The sequence below is a fragment of the Pseudophryne corroboree genome, chromosome 2, assembly GCF_028390025.1.
Source record: "Pseudophryne corroboree isolate aPseCor3 chromosome 2, aPseCor3.hap2, whole genome shotgun sequence".
Taxonomy (NCBI): domain Eukaryota; kingdom Metazoa; phylum Chordata; class Amphibia; order Anura; family Myobatrachidae; genus Pseudophryne; species Pseudophryne corroboree.
Genome location: NC_086445.1, coordinates 499974929 through 499998812, shown reverse-complemented (window position 1 = coordinate 499998812; position 23884 = coordinate 499974929). Strand labels below are relative to the sequence as shown.

Here is a 23884-nt window from a genome sequence, read left to right as displayed (position 1 = left end):
TTTGTCTAAACAGGTGGCACTACCGTCTCCTGATACGGCCGCCCTAAAGGAACCTGCTGACAGAAAGCAGGAGAATATCCTAAAATGTATATACACTCACACGGGTGTTATACTGCGACCAGCAATCGCCTCAGCCTGGATGTGCAGTGCTGGGGTGGCTTGGTCGGATTCCCTGACTGAAAATATTGATACCCTAGATAGGGACAGTATATTACTGACTATAGAGCATTTAAAAGATGCATTTTTATATATGCGTGATGCACAGAGGGATATTTGCCGACTGGCATCAAGAGTAAGTGCGCTGTCCATCTCTGCCAGAAGAGGGTTATGGACGCGGCAGTGGTCAGGTGATGCGGATTCCAAAAGGCATATGGAAGTATTGCCTTATAAAGGGGAGGAGTTATTTGGGGTAGGTCTATCAGACCTAGTGGCCACGGCAACTGCTGGGAAATCCACATTTTTACCCCAGGTAGCCTCTCTACATAAGAAGACGCCGTATTATCAGGCGCAGTCCTTTCGGCCTCATAAGGGCAAGCGGGCAAAAGGCTCCTCATTTCTGCCCCGTGGCAGAGGGAGAGGAAAAAGGCTGCAGCAAACAGCCAGTTCCCAGGAACAGAAGCCCTCTCCCGCTTCTGCCAAGTCCTCAGCATGACGCTGGGGCTTTACAAGCGGACTCGGGCACGGTGGGGGCCCGTCTCAAGAATTTCAGCGCGCAATGGGCTCACTCACAAGTGGACCCCTGGATCCTTCAGGTGGTATCTCAGGGGTACAAATTGGAATTCGAGACGTCTCCCCCTCGCCGTTTCCTAAAGTCTGCTTTACCGACGTCTCCCTCCGACAGGGAGGCGGTATTGGAAGCAATTCACAAGCTGTATTCTCAGCAGGTGATAATCAAGGTACCCCTCCTGCAACAGGGAAAGGGGTATTATTCCACGCTGTTTGTGGTACCGAAGCCGGACGGCTCGGTGAGACCTATTTTAAATCTGAAATCCTTGAACACTTACATACAGAGGTTCAAATTCAAGATGGAGTCACTCAGAGCGGTGATTGCGAACCTGGAAGAAGGGGATTATATGGTGTCTCTGGACATCAAGGATGCTTACCTCCATGTCCCAATTTACCCTTCTCACCAAGGGTACCTCAGGTTTGTGGTACAGAACTGCCACTATCAGTTTCAGACGCTGCCGTTTGGATTGTCCACGGCACCCCGGGTCTTTACCAAAGTAATGGCCGAAATGATGATACTCCTCCGAAGGAAAGGAGTTTTAATTATCCCTTACTTGGACGATCTCCTGATAAGGGCAAGATCCAGGGAACAGTTGGTAGTCGGGGAAGCACTATCTCAAGTAGTGTTGCGGCAGCACGGTTGGATTCTCAATATCCCAAAATCGCAGCTGATCCCGACGACACGTCTTCTATTCCTAGGGATGATCCTGGACACAGTCCAGAAAAAGGTGTTTCTCCCGGAGGAGAAAGCCAGGGAGTTATCCGAGCTAGTCAGAAACCTCCTAAAACCAGGCCAAGTCTCAGTGCATCAATGCACAAGGGTCCTGGGAAAAATGGTGGCTTCTTACGAAGCAATCCCATTCGGCAGATTCCACGCAAGAACATTCCAGTGGGACCTGCTGGACAAATGGTCCGGATCGCATCTTCAGATGCATCGGCGGATAACCCTGTCACCAAGGACAAGGGTGTCTCTCCTGTGGTGGTTGCAGAGTGCTCATCTTCTAGAGGGCCGCAGATTCGGCATTCAGGACTGGGTCCTGGTGACCACAGATGCCAGCCTGCGAGGCTGGGGAGCAGTCACACAGGGAAGAAATTTCCAGGGCTTGTGGTCAAGCCTGGAGACATCACTTCACATAAATATCCTGGAGTTAAGGGCCATTTACAATGCTCTAAGCCAAGCAAGACCTCTGCTTCAGGGTCAGCCGGTGCTGATCCAGTCGGACAACATCACGGCAGTCGCCCACGTAAACAGAAGCTGCAAGGATTCTTCGCTGGGCGGAAAATCATGTGATAGCACTGTCAGCAGTGTTCATTCCGGGAGTAGACAACTGGGAAGCAGACTTCCTCAGAAGGCACGACCTCCACCCGGGAGAGTGGGGACTTCACCCAGAAGTCTTCCACATGATTGTAAACCGTTGGGAAAAACCAAAGGTGGACATGATGGCGTCCCGCCTCAACAAAAAACTGGACAGGTATTGCGCCAGGTCAAGGGACCCTCAGGCAATAGCTGTGGACTCTCTGGTAACACCGTGGGTGTACCAGTCAGTGTATGTGTTCCCTCCTCTGCCTCTCATACCCAAGGTACTGAAAATTATAAGACTGAGAGGAGTAAGAACTATACTCGTGGCTCCGGATTGGCCAAGAAGGACTTGGTACCCGGAACTTCAAGAGATGCTCACAGAGGACCCGTGGCCTCTACCTCTAAGAAGGGACCTGCTCCAGCAAGGACCCTGTCTGTTCCAAGACTTACTGCGGCTGCGTTTGACGGCATGGCGGTTGAACGCCGGATCCTGAAGGAAAAAGGCATTCCGGAGGAAGTCATCCCTACCCTGATCAAAGCCAGGAAGGATGTAACCGCAAAACATTATCACCGCATTTGGCGAAAATATGTTGCGTGGTGCGTGGCCAGGAAGGCCCCAACGGAGGAATTTCAACTGGGTCGATTCCTGCATTTCCTGCAAACAGGAGTGTCTATGGGCCTCAAATTGGGATCCATTAAGGTTCAGATTTCGGCCCTGTCGATTTTCTTCCAGAAAGAACTGGCTTCAGTTCCTGAAGTTCAGACGTTTGTCAAGGTGGTGCTGCATATACAGCCTCCTTTTGTGCCTCCAGTGGCACCTTGGGATCTCAATGTAGTTTTGGGGTTCCTCAAATCACATTGGTTTGAACCGCTTAAATCTGTGGATTTAAAATATCTCACATGGAAAGTGGTCATGCTGTTGGCCCTGGCTTCGGCCAGGCGCGTGTCAGAATTGGCGGCTTTATCCTGTAAAAGCCCTTATCTGATTTTCCATTCGGACAGGGCGGAATTGAGGACTCGTCCTCAGTTTCTCCCTAAGGTGGTGTCAGCGTTTCACCTGAACCAGCCTATTGTGGTGCCTGCGGCTACTAGGGACTTGGAGGACTCCAAGTTGCTAGACGTTGTCAGGGCCCTGAAAATATATGTTTCCAGGACGGCTGGAGTCAGAAAATCTGACTCGCTGTTTATCCTGTACGCACCCAACAAGCTGGGTGCTCCTGCTTCTAAGCAGACCATTGCTCGCTGGATCTGTAATACAATTCAGTTTGCGCATTCTGTGGCAGGCCTGCCACAGCCAAAATCTGTAAATGCCCACTCCACAAGGAAGGTGGGCTCATCCTGGGCGGCTGCACGAGGGGTCTCGGCGTTACAACTTTGCCAAGCTGCTACTTGGTCAGGGTCAAATACCTTTGTAAAATTTTACAAATTTGACACTCTGGCTGAGGAGGACCTTGAGTTCTCTCATTCGGTGCTGCAGAGTCATCCGCACTCTCCCGCCCGTTTGGGAGCTTTGGTATAATCCCCATGGTCCTTTCGGAGTTCCCAGCATCCACTAGGACGTCGGAGAAAATAAGAATTTACTTACCGATAATTCTATTTCTCGTAGTCCGTAGTGGATGCTGGGCGCCCATCCCAAGTGCGGTTTATCTGCAATACTTGTACATAGTTATTGTTAACAATTCGGGTTATTGTTGTTGTGAGCCATCTATCCAGAGGCTCCTCTGTTATCATGCTGTTAACTGGGTTCATATCACAGGTTGTACGGTGTGATTGGTGTGGCTGGTATGAGTCTTACCCGGGATTCAAAATCCTTCCTTATTGTGTACGCTCGTCCGGGCACAGTATCCTAACTGAGGCTTGGAGGAGGGTCATAGGGGGAGGAGCCAGTGCACACCAGGTAGTCCTAAAGATTTTCTTTTGTGCCCAGTCTCCTGCGGAGCCGCTATTCCCCATGGTCCTTACGGAGTTCCCAGCATCCACTACGGACTACGAGAAATAGAATTATCGGTAAGTAAATTCTTATTTTCCACTCATTTCCAGTCTATTCTGAACACTTCACACCTCACAATATTATTTTTAGTCCTAAAATTTGCACCAAGGTCGCTGGATGACTAAGCTAAGCGACCCAAGTGGCCAGCACAAACACCTGGCCCATCTAGGAGTGGCACTGCAGTGTCAGACAGGATGGCAGATTTAAAAAATAGTCCCCAAACAGCACATGATGCAAAGAAAAAAAGAGGTGCACCAAGGTCGCTGTGTGACTAAGCTAAGCGACCCAAGTGGCCGACACAAACACCTGGCCCATCTAGGAGTGGCACTGCAGTGTCAGACAGGATGGCAGATTTAAAAAATAGTCCCCAAACAGCACATGATGCAAAGAAAAAAAGAGGTGCAATGAGGTCGCTGTGTGACTAAGCTAAGCGACCCAAGTGGCCGACACAAACACCTGGCCCATCTAGGAGTGGCACTGCAGTGTCAGACAGGATGGCAGATTTAAAAAATAGTCCCCAAACAGCACATGATGCAAAGAAAAAAAGAGGTGCAATGAGGTAGCTGTGTGACTAAGCTAAGCGACCCAAGTGGCCGACAAACACCTGGCCCATCTAGGAGTAGCACTGCAGTTTTCTAGCGAGAGGATGAGTGCTTCCATCCTCATGTGAATCTGAACCACTAGCCATGAACATAGGCCAGGGCCTCAGCCGTTCCTTGCCACTCCGTGACGTAAATGGCATATTGGCAAGTTTACGCTTCTCCTCAGACGCTTTTAATTTAGATTTCTCTAACATCCTAGTGGATGCTGGGGACTCCGTAAGGACCATGGGGAATAGACGGGCTCCGCAGGAGACTGGGCACTCTAAGAAAGATTTAGTACTACTGGTGTGCACTGGCTCCTCCCTCTATGCCGCTCCTCCAGACCTCAGTTAGAATCTGTGCCGGACAGAGCTGGGTGCATTTTAGTGAGCTCTCCTGAGCTTGCTAATAAGAAAGTATTTTAGTTAGGTTTTTTATTTTCAGAGAGCTTCTGCTGGAAACAGACTCTCTGCTACGTGGGACTGAGGGGAGAGAAGCAAACCTACTAACTGCGGCTAGCTGCTAACTGCTCCTCGCAGAGCCAGAAGACAGAAGCCGGAGGGTTGAAGCAAGAAGACGTCAAAATCGGCGGCAGAAGACTCCTGTCTTCATATGAGGTAGCGCACAGCACTGCAGCTGTGCGCCATTGCGCCCACACTAACCCACACACTCCGGTCACTGTAGGGTGCAGGGCGCAGGGGGGGGGGGGGGGCGCCCTGGGCAGCAATTGATTACCTCCTGGCAAAAAGCAGCATATATACAGCTGGGCACTGTAATATGCATGAGCCCCCGCCATTAATTTTACACAAAATCGCGGGACAGAAGCTCGCCGCTGAGGGGGCAGGGCCTTCTTCCTCAGCACTCACCAGCGCCATTTTCTCTCCACAGCTCCGCTGAGAGGAAGCTCCCCAGGCTCTCCCCTGCAGAAGCACGATAGAGAGGGTGAAAAAGAGAGGGGGGGCACATAAATTTGGCGTAAAAACAATATATACAGCAGCTACTGGGTTAACACTAAGTTACTGTGTGATTCCTGGGTCATATAGCGCTGGGGTGTGTGCTGGCATACTCTCTCTCTGTCTCTCCAAAGGGCCTTGTGGGGGAACTGTCTTCAAATAGAGCATCCCCTGTGTGTGTGGTGTGTCGGTACGTGTGTGTCGACATGTCTGAGGTAAAAGGCTTCCCTAAGGAGGAGATGGAGCAAATATGTGTGTGAGAGGGTGTCTCCGTCGACAACGCTGACACCTGTTTGGATATGTGTAAGTGCTAAGGTGAATTTATTGAACAAAAGATTAGAGAAGAGACAGGAAATCTACCCATATCTGTCCCTATGTCACAGAGACCTTCAGAGTCTCACAATGCTCACTATCCAAAATAATAAACACTGATATCGACACGGAGTTTGACTCCAGTGTCGACTACGATAATGCAAAGTTACAGCCAAAATGGCAGAAAAGTATTCAATATATGATTATTGTAATAAAGATGATTTGCATATCACTGATGACTCATGTCCCTGACACAAGGGTACACATGTTAAGGGGAAGAAAGCTGAGGTAAATTTCCCTCCTCTCATGAGGAAAAAGAGCGGTAATCTCCAGACAAGAGACTGCAGCTTCCCACAAAGAATTCTCAGGCAGTATCCTTTCCCCACTAGGGCCAGGATGTGATGGGAATCTTCCCCTAGGGTGTCACGTTTGCCCAGAAGGTAGCCCTAGCTATTCTCCGGGATCCTGCAGATAGCGTGTCTTAAGAGATATATATATATATATATAATCAAACATGCCCAAAGAGACATGAGTATACTGGGTCCTAGAGTCAAAGCTATGTCGATTTCTGCTTGACGTGTCCTGTAGAATATGCAATGGACAGATGATGCCAACTTAAGTGGCATATGGAAGGCTGAGGATTGTGTGGAGAAGGGTTCTCGGACCTGGTCTCCACGGCTATAGCTGGTAATTCGGATCTTTTGCCTTATATTCCTGCACAGCCTAGGAAAGCACGTCATTATCAAATGCAGCTTTTCGAACAAAGAAACAAGAAAGGCCGAGATGCGTCCTTTCTTGCCAGAGGGGGGCCAGAGGAAAGAAGCTGCACAACACAGCTAGTTCCCAGGAACCCGGCCTCTATGAAAATCCACCGCATGTCGCTGGGGCTCCACAGACAGAGCTAGGCCCGGTGGGGGCACGCTTTCGTAAGTTCTGCAACAAGTGGGTTCACTCCCTGTTAGATCCCTGGGCAATAGATATTGTGTCTCAGGGATACAAGCTGGACTTTGAGAAGATGCCTCCTCACTGACTGCCCTGCCGGCTTCCCCTCACGAGAGGGAAACAGGGTTAACTGCAATTCACAAATTGTATCTTCAACAGGTGGTGGTCAAGGTTCCCCTCCTTCGACAAGGAGGGGGTTATTATTCGACCATGTGGTAGTCCAGAAACCAGACGGTTCGGTCAGACCCATATTGAATTAAAATCCCTGAACATATACCTGAAAAGGATCAAGTTCAACATGGAATCGCTAAGAGCGGTCGTTACAAGCCTGAAAGGGGGAGATTTTATCGTGACTCGGGACATAAAGGAGGCATACCTTCATGTCCCCATTTATCCACCTCATCAGGCGTACCTCAGAATTGCGGTACGGGATTGTCATTACCAATTTCAGACGTTGCCGTTTGGTCTCTCCACGGCCCCGAGAATATTCACCAAGGTAATGGCGGAAATGATGGTGCTCCTGCGGAAGCAAGGCGTCACTATTATCACGTACTTGGACGATCTCCTCATAAAAGCGAGATCAAGAGAGCAGTGGCTAAACAGCGTATCACTTTCTCTGGAAGTGTAACGGCAACACGGCTGGATTCTATATATTCCAAAGTCGCAGTTGGTTCCTACAGCTTATCTGCCTCTCCTAGGCATGATCCTTGACACAGACCAGAAAAGGGTTTATCTCCCGATAGAGAGAGCTCAGGAGCTCGTGACACTGGTCAGGAATCTATTAAAACCAAAACAGGTGTCAGTGCATCACTGCACTCGAGTCCTGGGAAGGATGGTGGCATCATACGAGGCCATTCCTTTCAGCAGGTTCCATGAGAGGACCCTCTAATGGGACTTACTGGACAAAGTGGTCCGGATCACATCTTTAGATGCATCGGTTAATCACCCTATCCCCCGGGGCCAGGGTGTCTCTCCAGTAGTGGCTGCAGAGTACTCACCTTCTCGAGGGCCGCAGGTTCGGCATTCAGGACTGGGTCCTGGTGACCACGGATGCAAGCCTCCGAGGGTGGGGGGCAGTCACTCAGGGAAGAAGTTTCCAAGGGCTGTGGTCAAGTCAGGAGACTTGCCTTCACATCAATATCCTGGAACTAAGGACCATATACAACGCCCTAAGTCAAGCGGAGACCCTGCTTCGCAACCAATCTGTGCTGATCCAATCAGACAACATCACCGCAGTGGCTCATGTAAACCGCCAAGGCGGCACAAGGAGCAGGGTGGCGATGGCGGAAGCCACCAGAATTCTTCGATGGGCGGAGAATCACATACGAGCACTGTCAGCAGTGTTCATTCCGGGAGTGGACAACTGGGAAGCAGACTTCCTCAGCAGGCACGACCTCCACCCGGGAGAGGGGGAACTTCATCAAGAAGTCTTCGCGCAGATTGTAGGTCGGTGGGAACTGCCACGGGTGGACATGATGGCATCCCGCCTCAACAAAAAGCTACAGAGGTATTGCGCCAGGTCAAGAGACTCTCAGGCGATAGCTGTAGACGCACTGGTGACACCGTGGATGTTCCAGTCGGTTTATGTGTTTCCTCCTCTTCCTCTCTTACCCAAGGTGCTGAGAATCATAAGGAAAAGAGGAGTGAGAACAATACTCATTGTTCCGGATTGGTCAAGAAGGACTTGGTATCCAAAGCTGCAAGAAATGCTCACAGAGGACCCATGGCCTCTGCCTCTAGGGCAGGATCTGTTGCAGCAGGGACTTTGTATGTTCCAAGACTTACCGCAGCTGCTTTTGACGGCATGGCGGTTGGACGCCGGATCCTTGTAGAAATAAGGGATTCCGGATGAGGTTATTCCTACGCTGATAAAGGCTAGGAAGGACGTGACGGCTAAACATTATCACCGTATACGGCGAAAATATGTTGCTAGGTGTGAGGCCAGGAATGCCTCTACAGAGGAATTCCGGCTGGGCCGTTAACTTCACTTCCTACAGTCGGGAGTGACTTTGGGCCTAGAATTAGGGTCCATTAAGGTCCAGATTTCGGCCCTATCCATTTTCTTTCATAAAAAACTAGGTTCTCTACCTGAAGTTCAGACGTTTGTAAAGGGAGTGCTGCATATTCAGCTCCCTTTTGTGCCACAAGTGGCACCTTGGGATCTTAACGTGGTGTTGAGTTTCCTGAAATCTCACTGGTTTGAGCCGCTTAAGACCGTGGAGTTAAAATATCTCACGTGGACAGTGGTCATGCTATTGGCCTTAGCTTCGGCTAGGCGTGTGTCAGAATTGGTGGCTTTGTCATGTAAAAGCCCCTATCTGGTTTTCCATATGGACAGGGAAGAATTACGGACTCGTCCGCAATTTCTGCCAAAGGTGGTGTCATCTTTTCATTTGAACCAACCTATTGTGGTGCCTGCGGCTACTCGTGACTTGGAGGATTCCAAGTTACTAGATGTAGTCAGGGCTTTGAAGATCTATGTTGCCAGGACGGCTGGAGTCAGGAAGACTGACTCGCTGTTTATCCTGTATGCATCCAACAAGCTGGGTGCTCCTGCTTCAAAGCAAACTATTGCTCGCTGGATCTGTAACACGATTCAGCAGGCTCATTCTGCGGCTGGCTTGCCGCCTCCAAAATCCGTAAAAGCCCATTCCACAAGGAAGGTGGGCTCTTCTTGGGCGGCTGCCCGAGGGGTCTCGGCATTACAGCTTTGCCGAGCAGCTACTTGGTCGGGTTCAAACACTTTTGCAAAGTTCTACAAGTTTGATACCCTGGCTGAGGAGACCTTGTGTTGCTCATTCGGTGCTGCAGAGTCATCTGCACTCTCCCGCCCGTTTGGGAGCTTTGGTATAATCCCCATGGTCCTTACGGAGTCCTCAGCATCCACTAGGACGTTGGAGAAAATAAGATTTTACTCACCGGTAAATCTATTTCTCGTAGTCCGTAGTGGATGCTGGGCGCCCGTCCCAAGTGCGGACTTCTTCTGCAATACTTGTATATAGTTATTGCTTAAATAAGGGTTATGTTATGGTTGCATCAGGTTTGTCTGATGCTCTGTTGTTGTTCATACTGTTGACTGGGTATGTTATCACAAGTTATACGGTGTGATTGGTGTGGCTGGTATGAGTCTTACCCTGGATTCCAAAATCCTTTCCTTGTAATGTCAGCTCTTCCGGGCACAGTTTCCTTAACTGAGGTCTGGAGGAGGGGCATAGAGGGAGGAGCCAGTGCACACCAGTAGTACTAAATCTTTCTTAGAGTGCCCTGTCTCCTGCGGAGCCCGTCTATTCTCCATGGTCCTTACGGAGTCCCCAGCATCCACTACGGACTACGAGAAATAGATTTACCGGTGAGTAAAATCTTATTTTTTGGGTCATTTTACTGAACTTTTGTTTTTTGGATTTTACATGCTCTCTACTATGACATTGGGCATCGGCCTTGGCAGACGACGTTGATGGCATTTCATCGTCTCCGCCATGACTAGTGGCAGCAGCTTCAGCACGAGGTGGAAGTGGATCTTGATCTTTCCCTATTTTACCCTCCACATTTTTGTTCTCCATTTTTTAATGTGTGGAATTATATGCCAGTAATATATCAATAGCAAAGGCCTACTGTACCGTACTGCTATATATTATATACTGGTGGTCAGCAAAATTATGCACTGTCCTCCTACTACTGCGCACAACAACTAAAATGCACCACAGGTATGGATGGATAGTATACTTGACGACACAGGTAGGTAGAGCAGTGGACTACTGTACCATACTGCTATATATTATATACTGGTGGTCAGCAAAATTATGCACTGTCCTCCTACTACTGCGCACAACAACTAAAATGCACCACAGGTATGGATGGATAGTATACTTGACGACACGGAGGTAGGTAGAGCAGTGGACTACTGTACCGTACTGATAATAATACTGGTGGTCACTGGTCAGCAAAATTCTGCACTGTCCTCCTACTATATACTACAATGCAGCACAGATATGGAGCGTTTTTCAGGCAGAGAACGTAGATATTTGCAAGCACACTGAGCACAGATATTTGCAGCACACTGAGCACAGATATTTGCAGCACACTGAACACAACTGAGAGAAAGCTGCACGTCCTCTCCCTATCATCTCCAATGCACGAGTGAAAATGGCGGCGACGCGTGGCTCCTTATATAGAATACGAATCTCGCGAGAATACGACAGCGGGATGATGACGTTTGGGCGCGCTCGGGTTAACCGAGCAAGGCGGAAGGATCCGAGTCTGCCTCGGACCCGTGTAAAATGGGTGAAGTTCGGGGGGGGGTTCGGATTCCGAGGAACCGAACCCGCTCATCTCTACATAATATACTGTATATATTACAGCCAGCAAGCTACGGTGTTGGGAAAAGTTATATCTAGGAAGAAAAAAGTGAATTGTAAAGAGGTGAATAGCTATAAGATCTTTTCAATTTGAACACAAATCGTTTTATTTTATAAAAGCTGTAATATATTTATTCTGTGTTCAAGAAAGACAAAAAGAGAGCGTTACATGACAGCATGCTTTAAGAGTGAGGAATATCAGAATGGAAGGCAAACAGATTTTAGTACTAGTTTACACCTTAAAAGTTATTCCCTGATTAATAGTCCTACCAGTCTGCAAGATACACTATCTGTGAAAATATTGGTTGCAGGCCTGTATTTCCCGTTGATGTCAAGTGGAAGCCATGTCATATACTGGGCATGCTATTTGCATCAAAGCTTTAACCTGTAGCATGAACAGCTTTTGCTTTGATTACTATGAGCCAACAGGTTGCCACAGTGAGAAAATGTGTTTTAAAAAATAAGGTCATTATATCACCCCACTTGACTTGTGTTATGGTTTTTATTAAACATGCAAATATGTCCTTTATTATGGGGGCAAAAGGCTAAGAAGTGAACTCTTCTACTTCCTACCTGTACTGTGCACGCTCTAAATAGCATAATTACAAAGACTGATGAATCCAGCAAGAGGATGTTTTGCTGTAAACTGGGGGAAGTGAGGTGCATGGTCTGTTCAGTGGTCTTATCGAAACCCATAACAGTGACTTACGCTGGGTACACAGTAGCCTATATGCTCCATGAGTGACATCGTCAATGTTTGCCCTTGAACTCCCGGGCAAACGACACAGGGGTAGATTTACTAAGATTCTATTTAAGATGGTATGTTGCCCAAAGCAACCAATCAGATTCCAGTTATTATCTTCTAGAAGGTGCTAGATAAATTAGAAGTAGAATCTAATTGGTTGCTATGGGCAAGATCCCATCTTAAATAGAACTCCCATCTTAGTATATTTAGCCCATAGTGTGTACATACTTAACAGTATCGCTAACGATAACATTCAGTGATGTCCTCCTGCCATAGCCCCGAACATATAGTTTCTGATACTGTCAGATTGACCTGCATGTCCGGACGATAGGCAATGTCATTAGCGACCTGCAGAAGTGTGCATCATTAACGATATTGTGCATACACAGTCGATAATTATCGTAATAATGTGTCTTTTGTCATCCACATTGTTTAAAAAATCGTCTAGTGTTTATAGGGTTTATTATCATGCTGTCCTAAAAACCCTTCCGCTAGGAGAACAAAAAAAATGCACCCACCTCTAGTAGCACTAGTGCTTTGCCCATACCTGTGAAGCAATGGGTACAGGGTAATATTGGGGAAAAAATAGAATAAATACACTTTGTCCATGGTACACTACAGATACCAGCATGGCATTTTGCCCAAAATGTCTGCCAGGGCATGCTGGCACTTGCAGAATTACACGTGCCAACCTGCTTTGGCACCTGGGTCCGTTGGCACCTGTAATGTACCAGAGAACAATGGCAAAAAAGTACTAGCACCAGTTTAATAGAAAAAACAAAGCCTAAAAACACGTAGAGTCCCCTCTTTAGCCATCCATGTTTTATTACATAGCAACACCCTTCCAAGAAGGGTTCAAACAAAAAGAACTGCCGGATCTACGTTCTAGACTTGCCATGGTGCTTTCTCATTGTCACAATGGTTGGAATGCACCATATTATTAGAAAAGTAGATCAGACCGGTTCTTCATTATTGTGGGGACTCCTGGGAAGTAAATCATGGTTTTAATCCCTTATAGATTAAAGAAGATGATTCTTTAGGTTTCCAGTGAAGGTAGGTGCGTAAATAAATTATGTAACCGGTGTTTTTTTTTTTTTTCCTTTCTTTCTTATTTGTCCTTTGGCACACTACAGGTACAGTCGAACCTTAAGTCCCAAGGAAGTCTGTCACCTGTGTTCTTCACTTGGCAGTCATATTTTACAACTATTACCCAGTGCTATTGGAACTAGGGCTTTGTATGGCTAGGAGGAGGTACCTGCACATTTTTTTTTTTTGTGGTCCGTTTCCCCCCCCCCTGATTTTGGGGTAACCCACAGAAGGGTGAAAGCAGTGGTGCTGGCTGCTATTTAGGGGGGGGGGGGGGGGGGATCACCACACTTTTTTAAAAATATTTATTTACATTTATAAATTATAAGTAGGCAGCCACTTACATACAAACGTTTACAAAAGTGATGTTTTGTCAGCAAATTATATCTTGGATTGTCTGAAACAATAGTCCAGTACCATACACTTGAAAAATATATTGAAAGACTGGCAAATTAAACATGTTGAAAAATCAAATCAACAGATCTAGACCGTTTTTGCCCGTCTTTCAGTGCTTGCAGATTATCTTTTATGTCCGTACACTAATGTGCTGATTTTTCCAGACTTTCTCTCGGTGTATGGCCAGGTCTTACTAGTTGGGGACATTCCATTGCTGTTCTGTACTATATTACTCATATATATTACTTTATCCATTTGTAAAAAAGCGCAATGGAAACTGTAAATAATAATAATAATATATCTTTCTTCTTCCAGCCTTAGAAAGAATCAACATGAAACAGATTGTGGACAAAGCAAAGAAGGCATTTGCCACTGGGAGGACTCGCTCATTGGATTTCAGACTTCAGCAGCTCAAGGCTTTGAAGAGAATGATCATTGAGAAAGATGCTGATATCAAGGGAGCCTTAATAGGAGACTTGCGCAAGGTTCTTAAGTTTATCCATAAAGCTGTTCTGATAACAGATGACATAGCAAAAATAACTGTTCCCTGCAAGAGAGGTCACAGTCTGGTGGCTTTTAGTGTGCGAGCACCTGTTTCTGTAATTCATGTTGGCATGCAGTCACTATGTTGACAATCACAATGTCAACACCAGAATGTGGACAATTAAGGTGTCGACATTGGGTTTAGAAGTTATGGTTAGACATGCCAGAAAAAATACATTGGAAATTTATTACGGTCCCAATTTCATTCAAGATTGCATTTTCATACAAAAATGCAACTCGGAAATTTACTAAACACAAATGTAGTCAGTGTTGGGCCAGTTCGTATTGAGAGATACACTGCCGTCCACACACATACGAATCAATAGACCAGGCCTGGCCAACCTGTGGCTCTCCAGATGTTGTGAAACTACACATCCCAGCATGCCCTGCCACAGTTTTAGCCTTCCCTAATAGCAAAACTGTAGCAAAGCATGATGGGACTTGTAGTTTTACAACAGCTGGAGAGCCACAGGTTGGCCAGGCCTGCAATAGACCATCGGTCAGACACGTTTATTTGTTTGTTCACATATACATCATACAACACAGGAATTTACTAAGCATTCATATTCTCAATCACTACCAACAATAGCCATACACTGCCGGAAAAGCATGGCATTTGTACACAAATTGAACTTTCAAGTAGACCTGCTTCTGGCTGGCGTGTTTATAGAATCATGCACGGATTAGTGAGATCCATGCAAGCTTCTCTATTTAACAAAAAAAAAAAAGCGTGGGGTCCCCCCTCCTAAGCATAACCAACCCCTGGCTCTTTGAGCCAGTCCTGGTTGTTAAAATATCGGGGGGGGGGGGGGGGGGGTTCTGGGCGGGGGAATGCGAAGGGGTTCCCAGCATTTTAAAAACCAGCACCGGGCTCTTGGACCGGTCCTGGTTAAAAAAATACGGGGGAAATAGGACGTAGGGGTCCCCCGTATTTTTTAAACCAGCACCGGGCTCCACTAGTCAAGGAGATAATGCCACAGCCGGGGGACACATTTACATAGGTCCCTGTGGCCATGGCATCCCCCCCTCCCGACTAGTCACTCTGGCTGGGGTTCGCTGGACGAGTGGGGACTCCCCCAATAAAGGTGTCACGTCTTCGTCCCCCTCCAGGCACCCAAGGGCCAGGGATGAAGCCCGGGGCTATGGCCTCCACCTATGGGCTGTGGGTGGTGACTTCATAGCATTAGTGTAAAAATAGAAATAAATATTGTCCAAGCAAGCCACCTCCGCATACTGGTAATTGGAGAACCACAAGTACCAGCATGCGGGGCATTCAGGGGCATGCTGGTACCTGTAGTTTTGCAGTAAAATAAATATTCAAAAAAACAGTAATCTGCTGCAACACGAATGTTAGTACATTCTGATCATGCCAACATTTCATAAATGTCTATATAATATACCGACCATTCATACTTACAGCGGGATGTACGAATGGAAAAGTGTGGTTTAAAACCCTGTTTTTTGTGTTTTTACCGCATTTTCACATTATTATTATTATTATTATTATTATCCTTTATTTATATGGCGCCATAAGGGTTCCGCAGAGACAAGTACTGGGTAACTAAGCATAACTACACCAGTAGACGACACAAGATAAGTTTCAAGGTGGCCAAAAAACTGCGGGATTTGGGCAGTTGAGGATTATTAAAGTAAGAAAAGGATAAGCACATGAGGGCAGAGGGCCCTGCTCGTGAGAGCTTACATTCTAAAGAAATGTTATAACACACAACACACACACGCACGCGCGCGCGCACCTGTATGCAGGCAGCTTCCGTTGCAGTCCCAGGTCACTGCCTCATCCTCCCCCAGCAACACTGACATCACTTCTTCCGGCTGCAGAGAGGAAGAGGAGGAGCCCAGGACTACCTGCTGATGTCACCTCCCGAGGCTGGGAGTTGACGGAGACCACCACACACCCTCTCCTCCTGGCTACCAGGTACCGCTGGGGGCCTCTGTCATCGCATTGCGATGCTAATCGCACATGTTCGTACATATGCGATTAACATCGCTGCGATGGCCCCCGATGTATGTCCGTACATACCACTGTTACAAACTGTCACAATTATTGTTAAACTAGTTACCAGCCCATCAAAATGACGGAACAACAATTGAATTGCTCCATCAGATGGCATCCAGTGGCCACCAGCACGCAAAACACTTGAATTCTCCTCCCCCCCCCCCCCCCCCCTCCCATAGAGAGGAGGAGCAATGTTAGCCTTTTATTATATAATATAATACAATTTCTCAATTATTCCCATAAAATTGTACATAATGTGATTACTGTGCTCAAATAAAATTCTGTTCCAGTACATGTTGGAATAAAATAGATGGCTGGAAAACATGCCAGAGGAATATTTCTACCATCATTATTCAGCATATTCATGCACGAGATTTGCACAAGAAAGAAATCCTTTGTGTGGAATGTATGAAAGAACATGCAAAACTTTATAAACACAAAACTTGATGTCATTTCCATGGTATTTAATTAGTGCAAAGTTACAATAAATGAGACCACGTTAGGATTATGTGAGACTCAGCAGGCTATCTTTCAGATGTTCTGTCACACTATAAAAATATGAAATTCTTACCAACTTTCATTATACAGTGACCTAGCTTAGTAACTCTTGTGACTTTTTTAATGTTTAGAATGAGTGCACTGCTTTCACGTATGAGATGATGGGGCTGTTAGCTGAAATTGAACTGGTGATTGACAAACTCCATGAGTGGGCTGCACCGCAACATGTCAAAAGGAATCTAACAACCATGAGAGATGAAGTTTACATCAACTATGAACCTCTTGGTGTTGTCCTAGTTATCGGAGCCTGGAACTACCCATTTGTGGTTACTATGCAGCCTGTAGTGGGCGCCATTGCAGCAGGTACAGTCATTTGGTCACTATCAATTTCATTAGAATCTCTGTGAGCCTGATTCAGATGTGATCACAACTTTGATGGTGTAGCAACTGAGCAATTATAGTCCGTCTGTGCATGTGTCCTGGCCGCAGTGCGCCCTTGCTAAGGTACCTTGCGATGCCGCTCGCAGTGAGGAATCAGTCGCAGAGTGACAGGAAGAAAGCATTTGGGGGAGGTAACGAGGTGTGTCTGCAAAAACCCAGATGCGTTGTGGCCGTTCTTGGGGTGTGTCTCGGTGTGCAATTGCAGTCTCGTATGCATAAAACATGGCACCGGTGGGTGTCCCTATGACTTGTGGGCGGCTGCTACACTTTCGGTGTTTCGCAGTTCCGTTAGTAAAAAGAGTCCCTGCTGCCTCAGCTTTGCATCTGAATCAGGCCCAATATCACACGTTTCAATCAATTTTATTTTGTATTTTGCTTGTTACATTGTTACCTAAATATAAAAAGTAAATTGTGGATAATGTTGTTGAATGTTATGTTGAATTTAAAAATGTGAAGTCTTGCATATGCTGGCGGATGCTGTTGTGTAATGCCTGAGACACCCAGTTTCCGCACCCCTGCACACTGCAGCACCACCAGTGCTTCCAGACAGTCCACCATTGGCGCACCATCGCATCCAACATCGATATGTGCAGCAGGTGTAGTGTCTCCATCTGAATATGGTCTATGTGGAAGCGGCTCTGGGTCTGAGAACGCAGCCCGTTTGCAGTGACATGCTCACGAGACGGAATTTGTTTGCATTCCCTTCAGGCCAGCTTCCAGACACCACCCAGGAAAGCACATCATTTTACTTCTCCTATTCTGATAACCGCTCCCTCGCACGCAATAGCACCTTTGTGTGTACAGTCAGGGTAACAAATGAATACAAGATGGGGCTATTAAATAATGAGATTGTACTTGTAAATAATAAACCATAATGTGTGAGTTAAAAGGGAGGCGAGGAACATTGACCTTGAACTATCCCAAAATGGTTTTGCAAGTTTCACCCCTCTCACACAGATAGTTTGCTGTCACGTAGCATTCAGAGAAGCTATTATTCCCATGTGTAGTAAAAAATTCTTAGTTCAAATGTAGAACATGTTAACTTAAAATTTTTAGTTGAATTTAACAAAACGTCCACTCTGTGACTGTTGAAGATTATGAATGTCCCAGAAGGCTTTGCACATTAAAAACCAACTGCAATGTTGGAAAAATTTGAGAAAATAGCTCGAATTGACTCTCAAGATCAGAGAGAGAACCAATTGACTATGCAGCAGCGGCGGCCGCGCCGCAGAGCTTTGTTGGAAGAGCAGTGGTTATACTTTGATCCCGCTGTGAACCACACAGGTGCTACTGTACATGCAGGTGCCCCTTCAGGCCTTGGAGAATGGAGGGAGGCGCCTCCATTGCCTCTGGGAGTTACGCCCCTGGTGCTCAGTGAAACCTGGTTTGCATCAGTTACTGGGCTAGAGAGGAAAACAACGGAGCAGTTGGAACAGCTGATAGATAATGAGCTAAAGCACAGCTTTGACCAATGGAAAAAAAGAATACAGATGTGAGTGGATACAGAAGGGGAATGGAGTTAAAATGTACTTAATATAATTAAACATAATTTAATAGCCACATCTCTGTAATTTGCGCATGTGCAGTAGCAAGTAATCGCTCAACTATGTACGCATTCCGTGTGGTTTGCGTGCATCTCCGAATGAGGCCCCAAGCGTGGTGCATCAAAGAATCCTGTGAACTGGGGCAACAGCAGCATGTCATCCCTAGCAAGATGGTCATCAAGGAGTTGATTACCGGTATACAGTAGGTTGCCATAGTCACTTACAGTGTGTGTATCTATCTATCTATCTATCTATCTATCTATCTATCTATCTATCTATCTATCTATCTATCTATCTATCCTATTTTATCACCAGAATATTTTTTACTTGTAGGGAGTGTAATATGACAGGGATAGTTTTTCTAAAATGTTCCCCTCTAACCATATAGCTGCCCACAGAATACACCTGCATGTATAGCTCATGCCTAGTGAACATAGTCATATATGGAATCAGGCCACTCCCACTGCATAACTTAGGTATCATGTCTTTAAAAGGAGTCAAAGGTATTGTGATGACTGTTGGCTGCCTGTCAAGGAAGGTGGCTGTAAAATCCTGAAGTAAATATTTGTGTAAGCCACTTGATATAGGGTGGCTTGATTCTTTATAAGAAACTAGATATGTTAAAAAACAATTTTCAGACACTTGATCTAGGACACCTCCCAAAATTTCATAGCAGAAGCCATGGCTAGAAATGTAAAAGCTTTTTTTCAAAGCGAAGAATTGCCCCTGCCTGTACAGTAAAAGGGTTAACAGATCCGATTTCTTATAATCCAGATATACCAGGAGTAGAACTGTAAGACACGCCCTGGGAAACAAGAATATATGAGAGCGGTAACATGATGCTGCATTGAGGAACCAGTTCAGAATGTGAATAGCTCCCTATAGAATACAATGGCAGTGTAACTGCAAATGACTGGCTTTCCCCTAGCAAACCATTCTGTCATTGCACATTCCTACAACTAGCACTGAACAGTTTCTGACAAAGAGGGAAGTTAATGTGTTTCATACCCAAACAGACATTTACTTTTCCTTTAATACAACCAGGGGCGGACTGGGAACAAAAAGCGGCCCTGGAAAAATTTGTACTAGTGGATCCACATGGGCAGCACCAGAGGTGTAAGGTCTACCCATGGGCCGTGGCAGCAGCACCCACCCCCCAAGACTTTCCAGATAGTGGGCATGTCCAGCATCAAGGGGGAAGTTAAAAAGAAATAAAATTAAATATTATGAGCACATTATATGATACACCTTCAGAATTTAGGAAACTACATAATTCTTTAGAAAGATATATTTTCTTGCTTATTACACCAACCATATCCCAATCACTATTCACTCAATCTTATATGTCAGCCAAGCAGGCAGACAGAGCATACACTAGAACATCTGCAATCACAGGCTAAGTGGCAAAGTCATTTTCATATATGCAAATTGTTTGGCATCTTATTCATTATGTCTATAAAAAGGACCGCATGTCCTCAAACAAAACAGGCCCCGCGGGTGCGCCGGCCCACCAGGAATCTTCCCTGTAAACCCTATGGCCAATCCGCCTCTGAATACAACCAACTTTTCTGTTACAGAATGTGTTCACCAACTGCTGCAGTGGAAAAAGTAAACCATAAGCAATCCTTGTCTAGTGTTCATTATAAGGCAAATGTAAATATAATCATTTCAGTTAATATCAAATTGCTCAAGGTTGTGTAACCTGTACAGTGACTTACTGTACGTTATATTGCCTTACATGTGCAATCATTTTATTAATTAGACTTTATTAAATATTAAAAACTGATAACTGTAAGCTCTTCTGGTCAACATTTTCACCCTGTGATACATTTTGTACAGTTGTGATATACTCAGATCTGGGATGTAGCAATAGTGAATGTGTTTTATTATTTCCTTTTCTGTACAGGTAATGCTGTGGTGATCAAACCGTCTGAAGTCAGTGAGCATACTGCCAAGCTCTTGGAGAAAATTATCCCACAGTACTTGGACAAGGTACTGGACCAGTGTCTGCAATTCTACGCTATATTATTTTTCTCCCTGTTTAAAAATGAAAGAACTTTAAAATTGTTTAAATCTATCCTTTGGTAATGCATCTAGCGCCTGAAATGTAGTGATGTGCACCTGAAATTTTTCGGGTTTTGTGTTTTGGTTTTGGGTTCGGTTCCGTGGCCGTGATTTGGGTTCGAACGCGTTTTGGCAAAACCTCACCGAATTTTTTTTGTCTGATTCGGGTGTGTTTTGGATTCGGGTGTTTTTTACAGAAAACCCTAAAAAACAGCTTAAATCATAGAATTTGGGGGTCATTTTGGTCCCATAGTATTATTAACCTCAATAACCATAATTTCCACTCATTTTCAGTCTATTCTGAACACCTCACACCTCACAATATTATTTTTAGTCCTAAAATTTGCACCGAGGTCGCTGGATGGCTAAGCTAAGCGACACAAGTGGCCGACACAAACACCTGGCCCATCTAGGAGTGGCACTGCAGTGTCAGGCAGGATGGCACTTCAAAAAAATAGTCCCCAAACAGCACATGATGCAAAGAAAAAAAGAGGCACACCAAGGTCGCTGTGTGACTAAGCTAAGCGACACAAGTGGCCGACACAAACACCTGGCCCATCTAGGAGTGGCACTGCAGTGTCAGACAGGATGGCACTTAAAAAAATAGTCCCCAAACAGCACATGATGCAAAGAAAAAAAGAGCTGCACCAAAGTCGTGTGACTAAGCTAAGCGACCCAAGTGGCCGACACAAACACCTGGCCCATCTAGGAGTGGCACTGCAGTGTCACGCAGGATGGCCCTTCCAAAAAATACTCCCCAAACAGCACATGACGCAAAGAAAAAAAGAGGCGCAATGAGGTAGCTGTGTGACGACTAAGCTAAGCGACCCTAGTGGCCGACACAAACACCTGGCCCATCTAGGAGTGGCACTGCAGTGTCACGCAGGATGGCCCTTCCAAAAAATACTCCCCAAACAGCACATGACGCAAAGAAAAAAAGAGGCGCAATGAGGTAGCTGTGTGACGACTAAGCTAAGCGACCCTAGTGGCCGACACAAACACCTGGCCCATCTAGGAGTGGCACTGCAGTGTCACGCAGGATGGCCCTTCCAAAAAATACTCCCCAAACAGCACATGACGCAAAGAAAAAAAGAGGCGCAATGAGGTAGCTCTGTGACGACTAAGCTAAGCGACCCAAGTGGCCGACACAAACACCTGGCCCATCTAGGAGTGGCACTGCAGTGTCACGCAGGATGGCCCTTCCAAAAAATACTCCCCAAACAGCACATGACGCAAAGAAAAAAAGAGGCGCAATGAGGTAGCTGTGTGACGACTAAGCTAAGCGACCCTAGTGGCCGACACAAACACCTGGCCCATCTAGGAGTGGCACTGCAGTGTCACGCAGGATGGCCCTTCCAAAAAATACTCCCCAAACAGCACATGACGCAAAGAAAAAAAGAGGCGCAATGAGGTAGCTCTGTGACGACTAAGCTAAGCGACCCTAGTGGCCGACACAAACACCTGGCCCATCTAGGAGTGGCACTGCAGTGTCACGCAGGATGGCCCTTCCAAAAAATACTCCCCAAACAGCACATGATGCAAAGAAAAATGAAAGAAAAAAGAGGTGCAAGATGGAATTGTCCTTGGGACCTCCCACCCACCCTTATGTTGTAAAAACAGGACATGCACACTTTAACGAACCCATCATTTCAGCGACAGGGTCTGCCACACGACTGTGACTGAAATGACTGGTTGGTTTGGGCCCCCACCAAAAAAGAAGCAACCAATCTCTCCTTGCACAAACTGGCTCTACAGAGGCAAGATGTCCACCTCATCATCATCATCGTCCGATTCATCACCCCTTTCACTGTGTACATCCCCCTCATCACAGATTATTAATTCGTCCCCACTGGAATCCACCATCTCAGGTCCCCGTATACTTTCTGGAGGCAATTGCTGCTGGTGAATGTCTCCATGGAGGAATTGATTATAATTCATTTTAATGAACATCATCTTCTCCACATTTTCTGGAAGTAACCTCGTACGCCGATTGCTGACAAGGTGAGCGGCGGCACTAAACACTCTTTCGGAGTACACACTGGAGGGAGGGCAACTTAGGTAGAATAAAGCCAGTTTGTGCAAGGGCCCCCAAATTGCCTCTTTTTCCTGCCAGTATACGTACGGACTGTCTGACGTGCCTACTTGGATGCGGTCACTCATATAATCCTCCACCATTCTTTCAATGGTGAGAGAATCATATGCAGTGACAGTAGACGACATGTCCGTAATCGTTGGCAGGTCCTTCAGTCCGGACCAGATATCAGCATCAGCAGTCGCTCCAGACTGCCCTGCATCACCGCCTGCGGGTGGGCTCGGAATTCGTAGCCTTTTCCTCGCACCCCCAGTTGCGGGAGAATGTGAAGGAGGAGATGTTGACGGGTCGCGTTCCGCTTGACTTGACAATTTTCTCACCAGCAGTTCTTTGAACTTCTGCAGACTTGTGTCTGCCGGAAAGAGAGATCCAACGTAGGTTTTAAATCTAGGATCGAGCACGGTGGCCAAAATGTAGTGCTCTGATTTCAACAGATTGACCACCCGTGAATCCTGGTTAAGCGAATGAAGGGCTCCATCCACAAGTCCCACATGCCTAGCGGAATCGCTCTGTTTTAGCTCCTCCTTCAATGCCTCCAGCTTCTTCTGCAAAAGCCTGATGAGGGGAATGACCTGACTCAGGCTGGCAGTGTCTGAACTGACTTCACGTGTGGCAAGTTCAAAAGGTTGCAGAACCTTGCACAACGTTGAAATCATTCTCCACTGCGCTTGAGACAGGTGCATTCCACCTCCTTTGCCTATATCGTGGCCAGATGTATCGGCTTGAATGGCCTTTTGCTGCTCCTCCATCCTCTGAAGCATATAGAGGGTTGAATTCCACCTCGTTACCACCTCTTGCTTCAGATGATGGCAGGGCAGGTTCAGGTGTTTTTGGTGGTGCTCCAGTCTTCTGTACGCGGTGCCTGTACGCCGAAAGTGGCCCGCAATTCTTCTGGCCACCGACAGCATCTCTTGCATGCCCCTGTCGTTTTTTAAATAATTCTGCACCACCAAATTCAAGGTATGTGCAAAACATGGGACGTGCTGGAATTTGCCCAGATGTAATGCACGCACAATATTGCTGGCATTGTCCGATGCCACAAATCCCCAGGAGAGTCCAATTGGGGTAAGCCATTCAGCGATGATCTTCCTCAGTTTCCGTAAGAGGTTTTCAGCTGTGTGCGTATTCTGGAAAGCGGTGATACAAAGCGTAGCCTGCCTAGGAACGAGTTGGCGTTTGCGAGATGCTGCTACTGGTGCCGCCGCTGCTGTTCTTGCAGCGGGAGGCAATACATCTACCCAGTGGGCTGTCACAGTCATGTAATCCTGAGTCTGCCCTGCTCCACTTGTCCACATGTCC

At 46.5% G+C, this 23884-nt stretch overlaps 1 protein-coding gene across 4 annotated transcripts in view; it reads left to right on the top strand.

Annotated features, from left to right (window-relative positions):
* Positions 1-23884, top strand: part of ALDH3A2 (aldehyde dehydrogenase 3 family member A2) — a 134414-nt gene that overhangs the window by 46671 nt on the left and 63859 nt on the right. For all 4 annotated transcript variants that reach the window (XM_063953999.1, XM_063954002.1, XM_063954001.1 and 1 more), the window contains 3 exons: positions 13702-13871; positions 16576-16807; positions 20336-20421. In XM_063953999.1, coding sequence (XP_063810069.1) covers positions 13702-13871; positions 16576-16807; positions 20336-20421 — 488 coding nt within the window. The remainder of the gene's footprint in view (positions 1-13701; positions 13872-16575; positions 16808-20335; positions 20422-23884) is intronic.